The following is an 18,421-nucleotide window of genomic DNA, read 5'->3' on the forward strand; positions in this document are numbered from 1 at the left end:
ACTGTCCCCTTTTCCACAAATTATAATGCATTATAATATACTGTTCATTCATAAACTCTCCCCAATATGGCTAGCTTAACACCTAATCAGATGTTAAGTATTTTTAAAGCTGCCTGCCTGACATTTATGATCATATCCCACTGAATAATTGCATCAAAGATAGGTTGAATAGGTTGATTGCTAAAACCTTAAAAGGGTTGACTGATTATCAGATCCAATATTCAGTATATTTTCAACTATCAAAATTTATTATTATTCAAATAATTTAGAAATGCACAACACTGGTTCCGAGGTTGCCACTTCTCTCTGTCTATAGTCACCACTTCGGTCTCGAGAAAGGTCTAGCCCACAGCACAAACTGATTGATTACACTTCACAAGTAAAACATCACCGCTGAAGCCTACTGTACTACTGATACAGAGTTAACTATAACAAGCTAATAAAGGATTATTAACTGAGCAAGAGGACTGTACAGGGAAATATCAGAATGAGGTGTTTAGTACGGACCGAGCGCAGCGATATCCCCGTACAGACAGAGCAAGCAAGGTTAATAATTTGTTTCTATGGATTTTTTGCAGAATTTCTATGGCTCATTTTGCAGAAGGTAATAAGCACAGGAGCACTGGCATGGATGCATGCAGCCTGTAAAAGTGACTGAAATGTCACATTTGAACACAACCAAAACCTGAGGAAATCTTGTATAATTACTTCAAAACAACTTCCGAATATAAAACCTGTCCCACATAAATAAATTATTCAATAACGGATTCATCAATTAATCATACTGCACGTAACAAGATTTTTATGGAGGCAGATGAGGAAATTGTAGCTTTGCTCACTGACCACAACTTGCATTCACCAAGAAGGTAGGAAACTAGAAAATTTTTTAATCCAAATGTTGCTGAATGAACTGAAGACTCAATTATCCAAGTAGAAATAGTAATATTAGTCATAACTATTGAAAACTGAACAGCCACAGCAGTGACGTGACATCAGAGTTCCATGCGCCAGTGATGTTTGTACTCGCACTACTTGTGGCCACAACAGAGTTCAGCTTGGCCCCTCTTGAGACCACTTCTGCAAATCCGGCCACACTTGTCAGTGGGCTGGCCCAAGCCACGGCCCAGAGCACTCACACTAGCCAAACAAACTCGACTTTAGTGGCGTAATGTGCCTGGGTGCGGTCCCCGGTGCATAGTGTAAGTATACCCCACTAGGCTCACAATTAAATTTGGCCAGTGGCAAATTATTTTTTTTCTTTTTTTAAGTGTTTAAAATGTATGAACAGCTAAATTAAGTAGGTAAATAGCAGTGCTTTATCCACTCCATGCTTTGTCATCACCTGTTATCATACGGGTAACTAATAATAACTGAGTAACTGATACAAAACTTAAATGTTAATCTGTATGCTTTATATAAAACACAAAGATCTACCATTTACATAATAATTTAACTGTCACACAAGTCATGGAATATGCAGAGGACTTTGGGAAGTGAGAGGGATTAAAAAGGGTATTAATGGACTTGACATGTCATTCTATACGTTAGGCGGTAGTGTGTTCAAAAACACTGGATGCATCTATGTACATGGACAAAATTAATGCAGTAAAAGGGTGTAGCTGGTATGCCTCCCTGGACAAATCATCCACTCTCACAGCTGGTCCAATGGAGCAGGATAATGTATGCAGCCTTACCGATTCGATGGGCTTGTCCAAGGACGCCTGTTCCAACTCCAACTGACCCTCTTCATACTGGTCAAAGTGATTTCCACCCTGGGTAACACAATCCAAAGATTATACTTAAGAAATGCATTAAAATGGGGCCACGCTATCACACTGTTTCATTCTGGATCAACTACAAAATGGATATGGCAGCATATCTATCGATGCTGATAAGGTTCAGTGTTTTTTAACACGACTGCTGTCTTGAGGTAGAATAAATGTATAGAATAGAGATAAACCAATCCACTTTCATTCAGTTCGGATTCCAATAGACAGCTGCTGATATCCATATAGATTCTGATACAAGAGCTCGTTCAACCTTAAGCATCTTCTCATGCCTTACGATCCACATGGTGTGTGAGCTTACTGTGTCCCCAGGGTTAAGAAGTCAGCAGGTTTTAGAAGATTTGTCTACCATTCTCCAACACTGTGAAACAGTTTGCTTACTGAAATGAATATTTCAGAAGCAATGAAGGTTGTTTACACCATTATAAATATACCCATATAAAGCCATTTTTTCAGGTTTTACATTATGCGTAATTGCTTTCATTACAAAATTACATATACCAAGCTAGAATCAGAAAAAACACTTCAAACAAACTAAGTGTAGAAAAAACAAATTGGTGATCTCTCTAGATCTTTCCTCCCTTCTTTTAATGACAATGAATTCAAGTGTTCCATCCCTTCGCCTTAGTAATTCTTCTTTGGAGCTTATTGGCAGCTTGCAAACCAACATGGCGCATTACTGCCACCAACTGCTTTGGGCATGGAAATGAATGGAACTGAACAAATGGATTCTGATGTATGCTATTAAAAATAACCTAGAAATGTTCACCACGCGAGTAAAAACACGGATTTCTGGTAATTTTTGGAAAATTTTCATAACTGGATTCAGGTTGTGGTAACAAAATACTCCTGCTTTTGCCTTCTGACAAGCATGCTAATGTTGGATCAAATAAGTTAAATTTTTTTTTTATGTTGCATTGAAGCAAATGTTAAGGTTAAAGTTTGTTTACCAGCTATCACTAGCATTAGATGCTTGCTGTCACTGCAAGCCTGGTGGCTCTTCATCACAACAGAGAAGCTGTGGCTGAGAAGGGAATTCCTGTACCCCATTCCTGAAATGTGGGGAGTAGGTTGAGTTGTCGTGGTGAAAATGGGTTTAATGTCCGTGTTCTCTAGTGTCTTGTTCAGACTGGCAGTAAAAATGCATTTTGGTCTGACCACTCAAATTGGATTCTGAGTATGCTTAGGTCTGTCTCTAACACCTCTGGAAAAAAATTCTTCTCTATGATGGCCTGTCATGTCTGAACTTATACCATGTCATGGTCCTGCAAATTTCCATTAACTCTGCAGTAGGCAAAAAAAAAGATCTGTCAATAATTATTCCCCTCCAGACTGCCAAGTTAGCCAGCCAAATAGCCTAGAACCTCAACCAGAACACTGCCTGCCCTGGGAGCTCATTGAGAGCCCTGGCAGCCCCCAAACCTCCAGCCTGGCTTAGCATCCTTATGCTGTCATAAAATTATGGTCAGAATCCTGAATTGATATGAATTTCACTTCATATCCCCCAGCGCTTTATGTATGACTCGGATAATGAGTATCACTTGCATTGCAAGGAAACGCCAGCTACAACATTTCGGCCATGTGGTGCGTTTCTCTGAGCGTAATCCTGCATGTGGGTGCCTCAGTGTTGAGGACCCCGGCAACTAGGAAAGGCCAAATGGGCATCCATGTTTCAGCTGCCTGCTACACATTGAAGGCTATTTTTGAGAGGTGGGCCTGGTCTTGGTTGTCTGACTGGGTAGTTGCCATCAATGGCAAAGGCACTTCCGTAGTGTGATGTCGCAGTCAAGCATATCAACAGCACACACTGCCTGACTAGACCCTAGTATAGAAGCCCCACAGGGACAACAGTAGCAAAGAAGATGGTCATTTCCAACGTTAAAATTTTGCATGGTGGCCAAGTGGTTAATGCGCTTGGTTTCAGTGCAGAAAGGTCCGGGTTCAAATCCCACCCCTGCCACATTTCTCCATGTAATGTGGAGTTGCGTCAGGAAGGGCATCCGGCGTAAAACCTGTGCCAATTCAACATGCAGATCCACCTTGGATGTGCTGTGGCGACCCCGAGTGCAAACAAGGGAGCAGCCGAAGGGACTTACATTTAATTTTTGAAATTTCACCAAACAAATATATGTGAAAATGGTCAACAAATCAAATTTAAGACTGTATTTAGTGTCACTGCTTCATCTCTTCTTGAGGACTACAACATTAGCAAAACAAAAATGCCATCATAGGAAGTAACCCCAAAATATTCTAGTCTACAGCAGTTGTAGATTTTTCCATAATTTGGGCAAGGTGATTGTCTTTTGGTTAAAGCATTGAACCTGAGACCACAGGATCCTCAGTTACAATCCCAGCCTGACCAGAAAATCACTAAGGGCCCTGGGGCAAGGTCCTTAATCCCTGAGTTGCTGTCGGTGTGTAGTCAGTACCTTGTATGGCAGCACCCTCACATCAGGGTGAATGTGAGGCATTATTTGTGAAGCGCTTTGAGCGTCTGATGCAGATGGAAAAGCGCTATATAAATGCAGTCCATTTACCATTTATTTAACTGCAGCAGTCTGTAAAAGGTTCATTAACTGTGAGGTCATGCAAGAGATTTTACAAGCTGCTTACTCTGGAGACTCTGGTTTTATATAAACAAGCACATCAAACCATAAAAAGGAGACGACTTAATGCCACAGAAACAGTTATTTATTAATTCAGATGAAATCTATGCCTGCATCAAGACAAGTGAGGCTGAGGACTATGAGAAAGAAAGAACCTGTGCTAGAGTAGATGATTAATGAACAAATCAATGGCTCCCTGCTTTTTCCGCAGTCTCTCCTCATCCTGACTTTCAGCTCAGATCGCTTAATGCACCATCGGCAAAGCCTCCCATCCCACAACGGCTTTTTATTTTACTCTTATGGTTTTAATGTTCATGCAACAAAACACACCACACCATACAGAAATTACCTTCACTTTGTCCTCCGACACACATTGTAAACAGATAAAAAGAATTTCCCATGGATTCTCACGCCATACTACTACATACTATTAAGGAAATAGATGTTGGGTAACTCCATGGAGCCTCATAAGTTACCATATGCGTGTGTGAAACTCGGAGGCAGCCTGCTGCGAGTATGATATAAACTATCAGATGCAGAGTTGTTAGGCTAGTTATATATTTTGGGTAGGTGGATGTTCACAGCTAGCAGGTTTTAGTCTGCGCTGAGAAAATTTCTGAATACTGCATAGTGCTAGATGATATGATTTCAAATTAATATCATGATTATTTCTAACTTTAACATCAACTATGATGAATTACTTAAAAAAAAAAAAAAACAGGCTTTTCGTGCACTGCTCTCTGATTATTAAAGCTGATTATTAAAGCTGAGCTATTTTTTCAAATAGGGTGCATACCTTAACACTACCACTTATGGTTATTTATTGAACATGTCAAAGCAACTACGAAATTTTCAATTTATATCAAACTCTAACATGATCAATTTAACTGAAAATGATACACCAGGAGCATGGTTTAATGCTGAAGAGGATGAGGGATTGTCAACTATCAATTTCAATACATTTTTTATTAACTGCCCAACCCAACTACTGGGCACAGGAATGCCTTCCCAGTAGATCTCCAAAGCAGACCAGAAGTAAACAGACTCATTCAAACCACATGGTTATATTCCCCATCACTGGCAAAGTAGTCCTTGTCAGAATTATAGGCACACCTGTATTTTAAGCACAAATTTTTAAATATGTTGAAAACAGAAATGCAAATGACCCAGTTTTCTATAATTAGAATATTGAACTTTGGACATTTCACTACCACACCATATGACGGCAATGGGGCCTAGACACATGGCTCTGTGGGACAGGAATTGGACAACCAATATATAGACTAGAGCTGAGTATTAACAAGGACCTCACAATTTGAAACAATATACATGGACCACAATACGACTGTAGTACAATATGAAATATACTGTAATAAAACGCAATGCCCCACAGAATTTACTGCAAGTTTTAAAACATAGCAGAAAATACACCTTTTTGTGTCCCACCTGGGTAATCTAATATTCATGATACGATACCAATAACTCAAACTGATTCAATATAATCATTTTAAAATTTCCAGAAATAAACAAAAATATAAGCAGGCTAATCTTGCCACCTTGTTTGGTTATCCAGGTGCCTGTCTTTTAAATTACTCCACTGATTCAACAAGTATTTACTATTCATTCTGAAAATGTTTACTTTTGTCTTCTTGAACTAAATAGCTGAAATTGTAACAATTATGCCCATTTATTTAAAAGAGGTGATTTTACAAATTCTTGTTTTAAGTATATCATACATTATGTTTTTGTAATACTTTTAATTTGTGTATGACATGTTTATTTCTTCTTCTGTAACTGCACCAAATAAATTCAAGTAAATCAAATTCCAATCTATTGGAAATTTTTTCAGTGTCAATGAACACACTGAAGTGAAAGAAACCACACAATTATATGAAGACAAAGTGCAAATACTTTTACTGTAAGACTGAAGTACAATGCAGATGCCATAACATCACATGAAAATGAAGTGCAGACTTTTTCCTTTACCTCTTCATAAATTCTAGGCACTCCCATGTATTGGCAACTCTGGATCTCATAACGTGACACAGCTTTTCAAGATTTTATTAAAAAAATACTTTATTATAAAAACACAATGTGGCTCTATAATGTGTACCATATGCTTGAAGTTATGCTTTTCAGTACACTAAAGGTTGCAAGCAGTATTTGTGTTCCCCAAACCATTACTCTCCGTTTAGGTTTTAAAACCAAAGTGCACCCACACGGTGGCTTTGTAACCGCTAAGTGCTCCATTTATACTTTTCACCATACTACCCTTTGAACTACCACCAGAACTAATGGCTGCCTACCAGCCCGACACAGACAACGACAGGAGCGGAGGTCACAGCAAACACAGGGATTTGAGGGGAATTTAAGGAGATTATAAATCCATCGACAGTACTGATATGAGGGGTAGCGCAATTAATAGAGTATAGTGGAAATAAGGCCAGGTTCACAAGGCAGGATAATTAGGCCGATATTGGACCCAATCTTCCCCTTCCGACAATCTTAAGGATGCCCCGACAATTGTGACGACGATAAAGATAATCGTATCAGATATTCCTGCCGTGTGTGGTGTGTTAAGAGCGCTCTGATCTACTCGGAAGGACGTCAGGAGGGCTCCGATCGCAAACCGGGGATATTCAACATGTTGGATTTTTTTGGCCCGATATCGCAGCGTGTTGTATCCTCCAACCAAAACAAGCACACAGCCTGCTGAATGTGATGTGCAGCCAATCAGAAAGCGAGGTGACGGATGTAAGGAGTGGAAAATAAAATCAAAACAGCTGTTCTGACTTACCATAAAGTCCGCTGGTTGCGCTGTCTCCACTCCTTTAAAGAACGCCTTTTATTTTTCTTTTTGTATTGTTTTTTTCCCTCTGTTTTAAATAGTCCACAAAGTATCTCCGTTTGTTTACTCTGAAGTCACGTTTAATCTCGAGAGATTTTGCGAGATTTCCTGTCTGAGCTGGGAATGTTCGTGTGTGAAATATGTTCGTGTATGGTGGTGTTGTCCTTACCGTGTGGCTGAACACCACACACTGTACGACGAAACCTGTTAGAGCTATGATTTTTTTTATCTTCACGTGTGTGGTCTCAGGTTTTGGAAACCTAAAGATAATTTTAAAATCCTGTCGTGTGAACCAGGCTTAAGACTGCTATACTCAGCTCTGACGATGTTTTTGTACAGTGCTAGTACAGATCAGTCCAGGTGCGCATCCCACCAGCCAGAGTCCCTGAACAAGATGCTTTTTGTGCATTGTCGCAGCCCACTCAGCTGTCAATTTGTGCCAGCCTGAGATGTCATGAAGGAAGTAACCTGTGATGATTGACATCCCATTCATTGAGAGCCTTTGACTCATCTGAGCGCCAAATCACAACTGTTGTTGTGATTTGGCGTTATATAAATAAAATCGATTTGATTTGATCTGCTTCATGCTACTATATCCAGGAAGAAGCACCGGATCTAAATGGGACTTGCGTCTCACTGAACAATGTTTTTGTGAAGTGAAACAAAAAAATTATACAAAATGGACACCACAGTTACTGGCACCATTTGAGGAATTTACAGAAAATCATTTTTTACTGGCCCCAACTGATGGCTTACATTTATTGGTTAACACACATGGGAATTGAAAATGGAGAGACTGTAATTGCTGAAAGGTTGACTCGACGTTTTTGTCCATCTCATTTAAATTAAACCTAAAGTTTAAACTAAATCACATCTTGATTGTTGAATGTTCAACTTAAATGTCGCAGTGTACAGAGACAAAATTAAAAAAAAAAATGCGTACCACTTATAGACCTGACTGGGGATTAACGGGAGGCTTCTGAGTCCATCACATTCAAACAATAACACTAAAGAAAACCACCTTACAAACAGATCGGGAAACAATCAGCAGATGAATAACCAACAGCGGCAAACAAGTGGCGTCGTTAATTAATTTAACTGTCAAAACAATAGCGCCGGGGAGAAAGATAGCATCTAGCTAACATATGTCGACAAATAATCAGCTCTGCCCAAGGTCGTTAAAGTTGTTGCTGCCGCTAATACCATTCGCTACTACAAGATAGGTAAACTTATTTATAGTGTACACACGTTACTGTTACTATTAATCTGCTGCGATATGAGTCACGTAATTAAACACTAAAAGTCAAAAGCCGCAGTGTGCTAACTACTTAGCTTGCAATGCTAGTAACCAACGCTAGAGAAAAATGCACGACGATAACGCGTCTCAACTGTCCAGGACATTTTACATATTATTACTCTAATAATATATATCCGGAGGTGCACAAATACTCAAAGTGTAGCACGCATTACCTGGAAATCACGTTCTTCGTTAAACCGAGAAAATCTGTCGGCCATTTTCTCAGCACAGCAGCAGATCCTCTGCTGTTCCGCCCGCAACCGGAAGGAGGCGCTGCTGCAGCGATCCGTGTTTTGCTTTGTTCTGTTTGTTTTTTTTGTTTGTTTTTTTCCTCTGTCAGCTGACATTTAAGTTTTGTCACTAAACACGGGAAAATATCTTTTAGGCAGATCAACGCTGTGTTCAGTTTCCACTGCCACCCAATTCAGCTACAAAAGTTGACATGTACATGCACACCACACATGGGGCATGCTAGCATATACTTCAAAAGTAAACTACAAGGGCTCAAAAGCAAAGCAGTCCTCATAGACTCCCATGTTAAAATGTACAATTTGCAGTAGAAATAAGCATGTTCACAGTCTGGTCAAAAAAAATGGTGGCTCTATTCGCCCTATTGAGATATCCCATAATCCCTTGCGCACCAGAAGTCGCCGTGTCATCTAAATAACATGGAGAAACCACATGACAAAATTGCAAATGACCATTATACTACCAAAATGTAATTTTTATGCTTTTCATCATGTTAATAAGAGACCACTGCCTGAGATCCTGAAAACTTGCTAAATCAAATATTCCATGTCTGCTACATTTAACCTGCGTGGAATTTAATAAACGCAAACCGAATTTCAGACATTTTATATATATTACTCTGAGACAAACAGGACAAACAGTGTTGTCAATGACAATAAGCAGGGCATTAAAGAGCAAACTTCACTTTCTCCCAAAATGACATAAACAGGAAGTGATCGCGACTCACGGCAATTCCCATGGAAAACGGAGAAACAACCTGAGCTTCTCGCAGGTTTACATTACCCTTACCAAAAAGTAGTACATGCAAGTATGTTTCAAGTATACTTCCAGTTTACTTTTTATATACTTATCAGTACTATTTTTTGGTAAGGGTAAACAAACACAATAACAACATCTAAAAACCTGATAATATATTCACAAGAGTTTTAGGCACAATATGCAAAGAGTTTTACGTTCCGATGTTAATGCTGTTGTCCATGTGCAGCGGTTAAATTGCAGAGTTATCAGAGCGTCTCAATGCAGTTCTCAATGTTAATGACATCTCGCAGAGTGACGAACTCTGTGAGATTTTGCGAGTGTAGCAAGGTGAAGTCCGGATTGAAAAGATGTTCCTGCTAGCTTGGCTAATGGGGAATTCCCTTTTGGCTGACCTGGTAGAGTTTTGGTCTTTGATTCGAGCAGCCCGGGGTTCGATCCCAACACCGTTCCGGCCACAGGGGTCCTACGGTCACAATTTGGCATTGTCGGCAGGATGTGGGTAGTCACAGAACATGTATAAATGCACCTGTGACTTCGGGACAAAGTCAAAAATGGTGGGGAGACATGTAGCAAGGTGAAGCCCGGATTGAAAAGATGTTCCCGCTAGCTTGGTTAACGGGGAATTCCCCTGGTAGTGTTCTGGTCTTTGGTTCGAGCAGTCCGGGGTTCGATCCCACCGCCATCCCGGCCACAGGGGTCCTACAATCACACAAGATTTGAAACCTCAATAGGATGAATACTTCCTTTCACCCTTCATGACAACTGTACATGGGAATTTTTCTCTAACTCATCTGTTTAAGGTATTTTAACCGTAAGTTATGAATAATTAGGACAGATTGAGAGACAACTCGTGCTGGTGAGAGGAGTCCAGATTGCACGACCCCGCTAGCAGCCACTGCTTGCTACTATGGACTCAAACATATTTACCTCCGCCAATGAAGTTGGGAGGAGGTTATGTTTTCACCCTTGTTTGTTTGTCTGTTTGTGAACAATCTGTAATCCACAATTTTTTATATATCATTATGAAATTTTTACAGAGGATTCATATCTTGATAGACAAGAACTGATTCAATTTTCAAGGTCATAGGTCCAAGGTCAAAGTCAGGAAAAAGCTTGGAAAATTGGAAAAATCCCTATCCTTTAACACTAAACAAATTTACAAAAGAATTCATAACTCTGTCAAAAAAAGATTGAATTTCTTTCATATTTGAGAACATTATGGAGGATGGTATTCCTTATTGACTGACAAAATTTGATCCAGATGTGATCCAGATTACAGATTTTGTGGCTATTTAAATTTACTTTGTCTTTTGGCTGCTCCCGTTAGGGGGTGTGACAGCAGATCAGTCGTTTCCATCTCACCCTATCCCCTGCATCTTCCTCTGTCACACAAGCCACCTGCATGTCCTCCCTCAGCACATCCATAAACCTCCTCTTTGGCCTTCCTCTTTTCCTCCTGCCTGATGGCTCCATCCTCAGCATCCTTCTCCCTGTATACCTTGGGTCCCTCCTCTGCACACGTCCAAACCATTTCAATCTGACATCTCTGACTTTGTCTCCAAACCGTCCCACCTGAGCTGTCCCTCTGATATGTTCTTTCCTAATCCTGTCCATTCTTGTTACTTCCAAAGAGAATCACAACATCTTCAGCTCTGCCACCTCCAGCTCTGTCTCCTGTCTTTTTGTTAGTGTCACCGACTCTAAGCTGTACAACATAGCTGGTCTCACTACTGTCTTGTACACTTTCCCCTTCACTCTTGCAGATATTCATCAGTCACAAATCACTCCTGCCACCTTTCTTCACCCATTCCACCCTGCCTGCACTGTCTTCTTCACCTCTTTACCACACTCTCCATTACTTTGGACGGTTGACCCAAGTATTTAAACTCATCTACTTTCACCACTTCTATTCCTTGTAACTGCACTATCTCTATTTCACACACACAAGTACTCAGTTTTGCTCCTATTGACTTTCATTCTGCTCCTCTCCAGAGTACATCTCCACATTTCCAGGCTAGACTCAACTTGCTCTCTCACTACAGATCACAAAGTCATCTGCAAACATCATAGTCCATGGAGACTCCTGTATGATCTCATCTGTCAACCTGTCCATCACCATTGTAAACAAGAAAGGACTCAGAGCTGATCCTTGATGTGATCCCACCTCCACCTTGAATGAATCTGTCATTCTTACTGTGCATCTCATTGCTGTCACACCATCCTTGTACACTACCATCACATACTTCTCGGCCGCTCCAGGCTTCCTCGTGCAATACCACAACTCTTACCTTGGCACCCTGTCATAAGCTGTCTCTTAATCCACAAACACATAATGTAACTTATTCTGGCCTTCTCTATACTTCTGCATCAGTACTCTCAGAGCAAACATTGCATCTGTAGTGCTCTTTCTTGGCATGAAACCATATTACTGCTCAGAGATCTTCACCTGTTTTCTAAGCCTAGATTCTACTACTCTTTTCCATAGCTTCATGCTGTGGCTGATCAACTTTATGCCTCTGTAGTTAGTGCAGCTCTGCACATCACCCTTGTTCTTAAAAATAAGAATCAGCACACTTCACCTCCACCTTCTCAACACACTCTCCTCACTCGTCACCACATTACCGTCTGCATCTTTTACCACCCTAGCCTGCTGCACATCCTTTCCAGCTCTGTCCCTTTGTCTGGCCAATCGCTACAAGTCCTTTTCTCCTTTCTCACTGTTAAACTTCTTGTACAGCTCACTGTATGCCTTTTCTTTAGCTTTTGCCACTTCTCTTTTCGCCTTACGCCACATCTCCTTATACTCCTTGCTACTTTGTTCATCTCTCTGACTATCCCAGTTCTTTTTCCACAATAAATAAAAAAAAGCCCTCCGTAAAGCTAGGACATCTTACTACTCATCACTAATTGAAGAGAATAAGAACAACCCCAGGTTTCTTTTCAGCACTGTAGCCAGGCTGACAAAGAGTCAGAGCTCTATTGAGCCGAGTATTCTTTTAACTTTAACTAGTAATGAGTTCATGACTTTCTTTGCTAATAAAATTTTAACTATTAGAGAAAAAAATACTCATAACCATCCCAAAGACATATCGTTCTCTTTGGCTGCTTTCAGTGATGCCGGTATTTGGTTAGACTCTTTCTCTCCGATTGTTCTGTCTGAGTTATTTTCATTAGTTACTTCCTCCAAACCATCAACATGTCTATTAGACCCGATTCCTACCAGGCTGCTCAAGGAAGCCCTACCATTAATTAATGCTTCGATCTTAAATATGATCAGTCTATCTTTATTAGTTGGCTATGTACCACAGGCTTTTAAGGTCGCAGTAATTAAACCATTACTTAAAAAGCCATCACTTGACCCAGCTATCTTAGCTAATTTGTTGTGAAAGTGTAGTGACACGGACCCACAACAGGGGGCGCAAATGAACGGTCAATAGATGAGCCAAAAAGTAACAATTTAATGTTGTGAAGGTGCACAACGAATACACAGACAATCTCAGAATCTGATAACAGTCAATCCACAAAGGTGACGTGTGGGCAGGCTCGAGGATAGAAGACGTCTGTCCTGAGAAGAGGCGGAACCACACGATTTCCGCCGCCACCGAACCTGGTGAATACTGGAGCCGCCAAGTCCCGAATTCCCAGGTGATCACCGTCCCCGACTGTCGGATCTGGTACTGCTGGCGAAGAACAAAGACAGTCAAGTGTGGGTGTGTGTACACCCCGTAACAACAACGGTGGGAATGCCACCTCCACCTCTAACACACACTCGTGCAGCGTCTGTTTAACCACTTATCTGACGGACATAGGACGAAACAGTCGCGACCCACGCCGGTCCTCTGGTTGACAGCTGCAAAACAATAGCTCTTGGAATCAAATAATACAGGCAGAGAAAGTTACCTCCATAGAAGTACGATATCTCGGCGATGAGGTGGAGATGACGTCTGGGTTTTATGGAGTGAGATGATGAAGAATGAGTGACAGCTTTCAGGAATTAATGAGTGACAGCTGTCACTCCCGGCTGTGTCCGTGGCGGCAGCGCCCTCTCGTCCCTGAAGCCCGCACTTCAGGCAGGGCGCCCTCTGGTGGTGGGCCAGCAGTACCTCCTCTTCTGGCAGCCCACACAACATAATTATAGGCCAATCTCCAACCTTCCTTTTCTCTGAAAAATTCTTGAAAGGGTAGTTGTAAAATAGCTAACTGATCATCTGCAGAGGAATGGTCTATTTGAAGAGTTTCAGTCAGGGTTTAGAATTCATCATAGTACAGAAACAGCATTAGTGAAGGTTACAAATGATCTTCTTATGGCCTCAGACAGTGGACTCATCTCTGTGCTTGTTCTGTTAGACCTCAGTGCTGCTTTTAATACTGTTGACCATAAAATTTTATTACAGAGATTAGAGCATGCCATAGGTATTAAAGGCACTGCGCTGCTGTGGTTTGAATCATATTTATCTAATAGATTACAATTTGTTCATGTAAATGGGGAATCTTCTTCACAGACTAAGGTTAATTATGGAGTTCCACAAGGTTCTGTGCTAGGACCAATTTTATTCACTTTATACATGCTTCCCTTAGGCAGTATTATTAGACGGCATTGCTTAAATTTTCATTGTTACGCAGATGATACCCAGCTTTATCTATCCATGAAGCCAGAGGACACACACCAATTAGCTAAACTGCAGGATTGTCTTACAGACATAAAGACATGGATGACCTCTAATTTCCTGCTTTTAAACTCAGATAAAACTGAAGTTATTGTACTTGGCCCCACAAATCTTAGAAACATGGTGTCTAACCAGATCCTTACTCTGGATGGCATTACCCTGACCTCTAGTAATACTGTGAGAAATCTTGGAGTCATTTTTGATCAGGATATGTCATTCAATGCGCATATTAAACAAATATGTAGGACTGCTTTTTTGCATTTGCGCAATATCTCAAATTAGAAAGGTCTTGTCTCAGAGTGATGCTGAAAAACTAATTCATGCATTTATTTCCTCTAGGCTGGACTATTGTAATTCATTATTATCAGGTTGTCCTAAAAGTTCCCTGAAAAGCCTTCAGTTAATTCAAAATGCTGCAGCTAGAGTACTGACGGGGACTAGAAGGAGAGAGCATATTTCACCCATATTGGCTTCTCTTCGTTGGCTTCCTGTTAATTCTAGAATAGAATTTAAAATTCTTCTTCTTACTTATAAAGGTTTTGAATAATCAGGTCCCATCTTATCTTAGGGACCTCATAGTACCATATCACCCCAATAGAGCGCTTCGCTCTCAGACTGCAGGCTTACTTGTAGTTCCTAGGGTTTGTAAGAGTAGAATGGGAAGCAGAGCCTTCAGCTTTCAGGCTCCTCTCCTGTGGAACCAGCTCCCAATTCGGATCAGGGAGACAGACACCCTCTCTACTTTTAAGATTAGGCTTAAAACTTTCCTTTTTGCTAAAGCTTATAGTTAGGGCTGGATCAGGTGACCCTGAACCATCCCTTAGTTATGCTGCTATAGACTTAGACTGCTGGGGGGTTCCCATGATGCACTGAGTGTTTCTTTCTCTTTTTTGCTCTGTATGCACCACTCTGCATTTAATCATTAGTGATTGATCTCTGCTCTCTTCCACAGCATGTCTTTTTCCTGGTTCTCTCCCTCAACCCCAACCAGTCCCAGCTGAAGACTGCCCCTCCCTGAGCCTGGTTCTGCTGGAGGTTTCTTCCTGTTAAAAGGGAGTTTTTCCTTCCCACTGTCGCCAAGTGCTTGCTCACAGGGGGTCGTTTTGACCGTTGGGGTTTTTCCATAATTACTGTATGGCTTTGCCTTACAATATAAAGCGCCTTGGGGCAACTGTTTGTTGTGATTTGGCGCTATATAAATTAAATTGATTTGATTTGATTTGATTTTTCTCCAACCTCTTTCTCGTTATACTTTTCTTCGTTCCACCACCAAGTCTCCTTTTCTTCCTTCCACTGTCCTGATGTCACACCCAGTACCTTTCTAGCTGTCTCCACATCTGCAGTACTTTTCCAGTTGTCCAAAACTGCTCCCCCTCTATCCAGTGCCTTTCTCACCTGCTCCCTAAATTTCACACAACAGTCTTCCTCCTTCAGCTTCCTCCATCTGATACTTTGTTGAGCTCTGATTTTCTTCCTCTTCTTCACCTCTGTCCTATGCTGTCTAGCTACACTGTCTCCTGCCACCACCTTACAGTCTCCAATTTCTTTTTGCTTGCATCTCCTACACAGAATGTAATCAACCCGTGTGCACCTTCCTCCACTCTTATGTCACCCTGTGCTCCTCCCTTTTATTAAAGTACATATTCACAGCCATTTCCATCCTTTTTGCAAAATCAACTACCATTTACCCTTCCAGATTCCTGTCCTTGATACCATATCTACCCATTACTTCTTCATCCCCTCTGTTACTTCCCTTCACCAACATGCCCGTTGAAGTCCGCTCTTATCACCACTCTTTCATGTTTGGGCACACTCTCCACCACCTCATCCAACTCACTCCAGGAATCATCTTTCTCCTTTGTCTCACAACCTACTCGTGAGGCATATGCACTGATGGTATTCATCATCACCCCTTCAATTTCCAACTTCCACCGCCTATGCTCCTGGCCTTACATCCCTTCCACCTGGTCTCTTGCACACACAATATGTCTACCTTTCTCCTCTCCATCATATCAGTCAGCTCTCTCCCTTTACCAGTCATACTACCAACATTCAAAGTCCTGACTCTCACTTCCACCCTTCTAGTTTCATCTTCACCTGCTGTCTCTGGACACATTCTCCTCCTCTGCTTCTTTGTACCCATTTCCACCGGCACCCTGTTGGGCAATGGCACCGGTGGTGGTCCTTGTTAACACGGGCCTTGACCTATCCGGTATGGAAATTCAATTTGTACTCTGCATCTTTGTTTTTGGCTTGTTTTATGCCGTTCCTGACACAGCCCTACTCATTTATCTGGGCTTGGGACTGGCACTCAGAGTGTACTGGCTGCACACCCCATCTGGCTGAGATTTGACAAACTTTAAGTTTAACACCCTGCCTCCTTCTACCCTCCTCATTTATCTGGGCTTGGGACCAGCACTCAGAATGTACTGGCTGCACACCCCATGTGGCTGAGTTAAATCTGGACCTATGTTGTATACAAGTATTTGTCAGCAGTTTGTGGCTCCACCTTAAGGGCAATGTGTGTCAATACATATGTAGGGAGATAACCAAAATGTTATATTCCTAAAAGCTCTGAAATTTGTTCTGCCCAACTGTAATCATAGTAATAAATCCTTTTTATTACAGGAAAATGATACAAAGAGCAGAGCGGCACTGGAGAGAAAGACTCTTCGTGCAACAACAGTTTCTGCTTGAACCCAGCGGTGACCTTTTAGCTGTAGCTTCTCATGTGTTATGATCTTTGTGATGAAATTCATAGATGCTGGTCTGTGTTCTATCAAACAATGACTTTGTTTCAATTTTGGAAGACAAGCCACTTAGTGGCATAAATACTGTATAAGCAGAGTTTCAGTGAACAACTCCAAAATTTGAATCTAAGAAGAAGGTATTCTGAAAATAATTTTAAAATATGTTTGTCGTTTCTTGATTTGCTCTTAATACTAAATCCACAGTGACATAAAGCTGATACCTGAAAAATGTTTTATTATTATTATTATTATTATTATTATTAACAACAACAATAATAATTAGTCACACTTTCAAAACCAGCTGTTAAGTGCTTTGTGAATTCAGTAACACATACATAGACACAGTATGTAATTTAAAAATGAAATTAGAAACTTTATAACATTACAAAGATTAATTTTAGGAGCATGACTACAAATCTAAAATTTTAAAACATCCATTAATACACCAGTTTTACAAATAATTGTGGGTAACAGAGTAAATGTGCTTTAAGTCTAGTCTATTACTGCCAGGGTCTTCAAATTCACAGGGAGCATTCTTGGGACACAGATCTTGGACAAGTTCAAAGATGGCTAACCTTGACCTGTTTTAGGTGGTCAAAAGGTCACATTCTTTCTACACACACTTCATTGATAACATGCTCGTATGGCCGAGGGTACTTTAGCATTGCGTTCTATATTTTATTCTAACTGAACAACAAGAAGCTGTGAATTGTCAAATATACACCCTGCTCTGGGTAAAATTCAGCACTAGATGACCTCATGATATGGTATCTACACAGAAAAGTCACCATTGTTATATTAATGCTGACATTGTTAAAGTTAACACCAGAAAAGTGTGTATATGTGTCCAATCTTTCCTATGTTAAATTAATGGGTGTCAAACTCCAACCCTCATCCACATCGTGACACCTGGATAATTAAGGATCAAGTAAGGAATTGTCTGTTGGGGTAAAATATGGTGGGGATCTTGTGTGCTCCGTGGTTGCTACACCAACCATGAAGGCCCAACAGGAAACCTGAACACAAGACGGCTCTGGTGAAACAAGAAATCCTCAACGGTGGATCAGGTGGACGAGGTGATGACTTGTAACCCAACTTTCTGTGAAGGCGGATGAAGGCTGTAGCAGGTCCTCATACCCCAATCGTCCGGGATTTCCCATCAGACCAGGCTAAGGATCTGTCAAGGATCGTGTGTTTGTCAGTGTCCAACAACATTCCCATGTTTAAAAAACACACACACACACACTTGCATCTCTAGATCAGCCTAGGATGCAGATGTCCCGTCCAGGAATCAATCAAGAGATGATCTTCTTTGCCACCAAGGGATTGCCACGATAATATTAAATTAGCATTTTTGAATTTTTAAAAATTTCTTTACACTTACGAAAAGTTATTTCAATATCGTCAGCATTGAAAAATTGATACTGGCTGTTGGTGTTAACTATGAACTTTAATTTT

The 18,421-nt window shown here is 40.8% G+C and overlaps 1 protein-coding gene across 7 annotated transcripts in view; it reads right to left on the reverse strand.

Moving 5' to 3' along the window:
- gpatch8 (G patch domain containing 8) overlaps window positions 1-8,756 on the reverse strand; it is a 51,073-nt gene extending 42,317 nt beyond the window's left edge. For 3 of the 7 annotated variants that reach the window (XM_034189520.1, XM_034189522.1, XM_034189524.1), the window contains exons 1-2: window positions 8,712-8,739; window positions 1,695-1,772 (exon numbers count right to left, since the gene is read on the reverse strand). Coding sequence is in view for 1 of the 7 variants with exons in the window: in XM_034189519.1 (XP_034045410.1) it covers window positions 1,695-1,772; window positions 8,712-8,756 (123 nt within the window). In the remaining 6 variants the exon portion in view is untranslated. Of the gene's footprint in view, window positions 1-1,694; window positions 1,773-8,711 lie in introns of those variants that run through there. The other 4 variants (XM_034189521.1, XM_034189525.1, XM_034189528.1 and 1 more) reach the window with 2 other exon arrangements.
- Window positions 8,757-18,421: the final 9,665 nt, after the last annotated feature.

This window comes from Thalassophryne amazonica, chromosome 16 (genome assembly GCF_902500255.1).
Source record: "Thalassophryne amazonica chromosome 16, fThaAma1.1, whole genome shotgun sequence".
NCBI classification, from domain to species: domain Eukaryota; kingdom Metazoa; phylum Chordata; class Actinopteri; order Batrachoidiformes; family Batrachoididae; genus Thalassophryne; species Thalassophryne amazonica.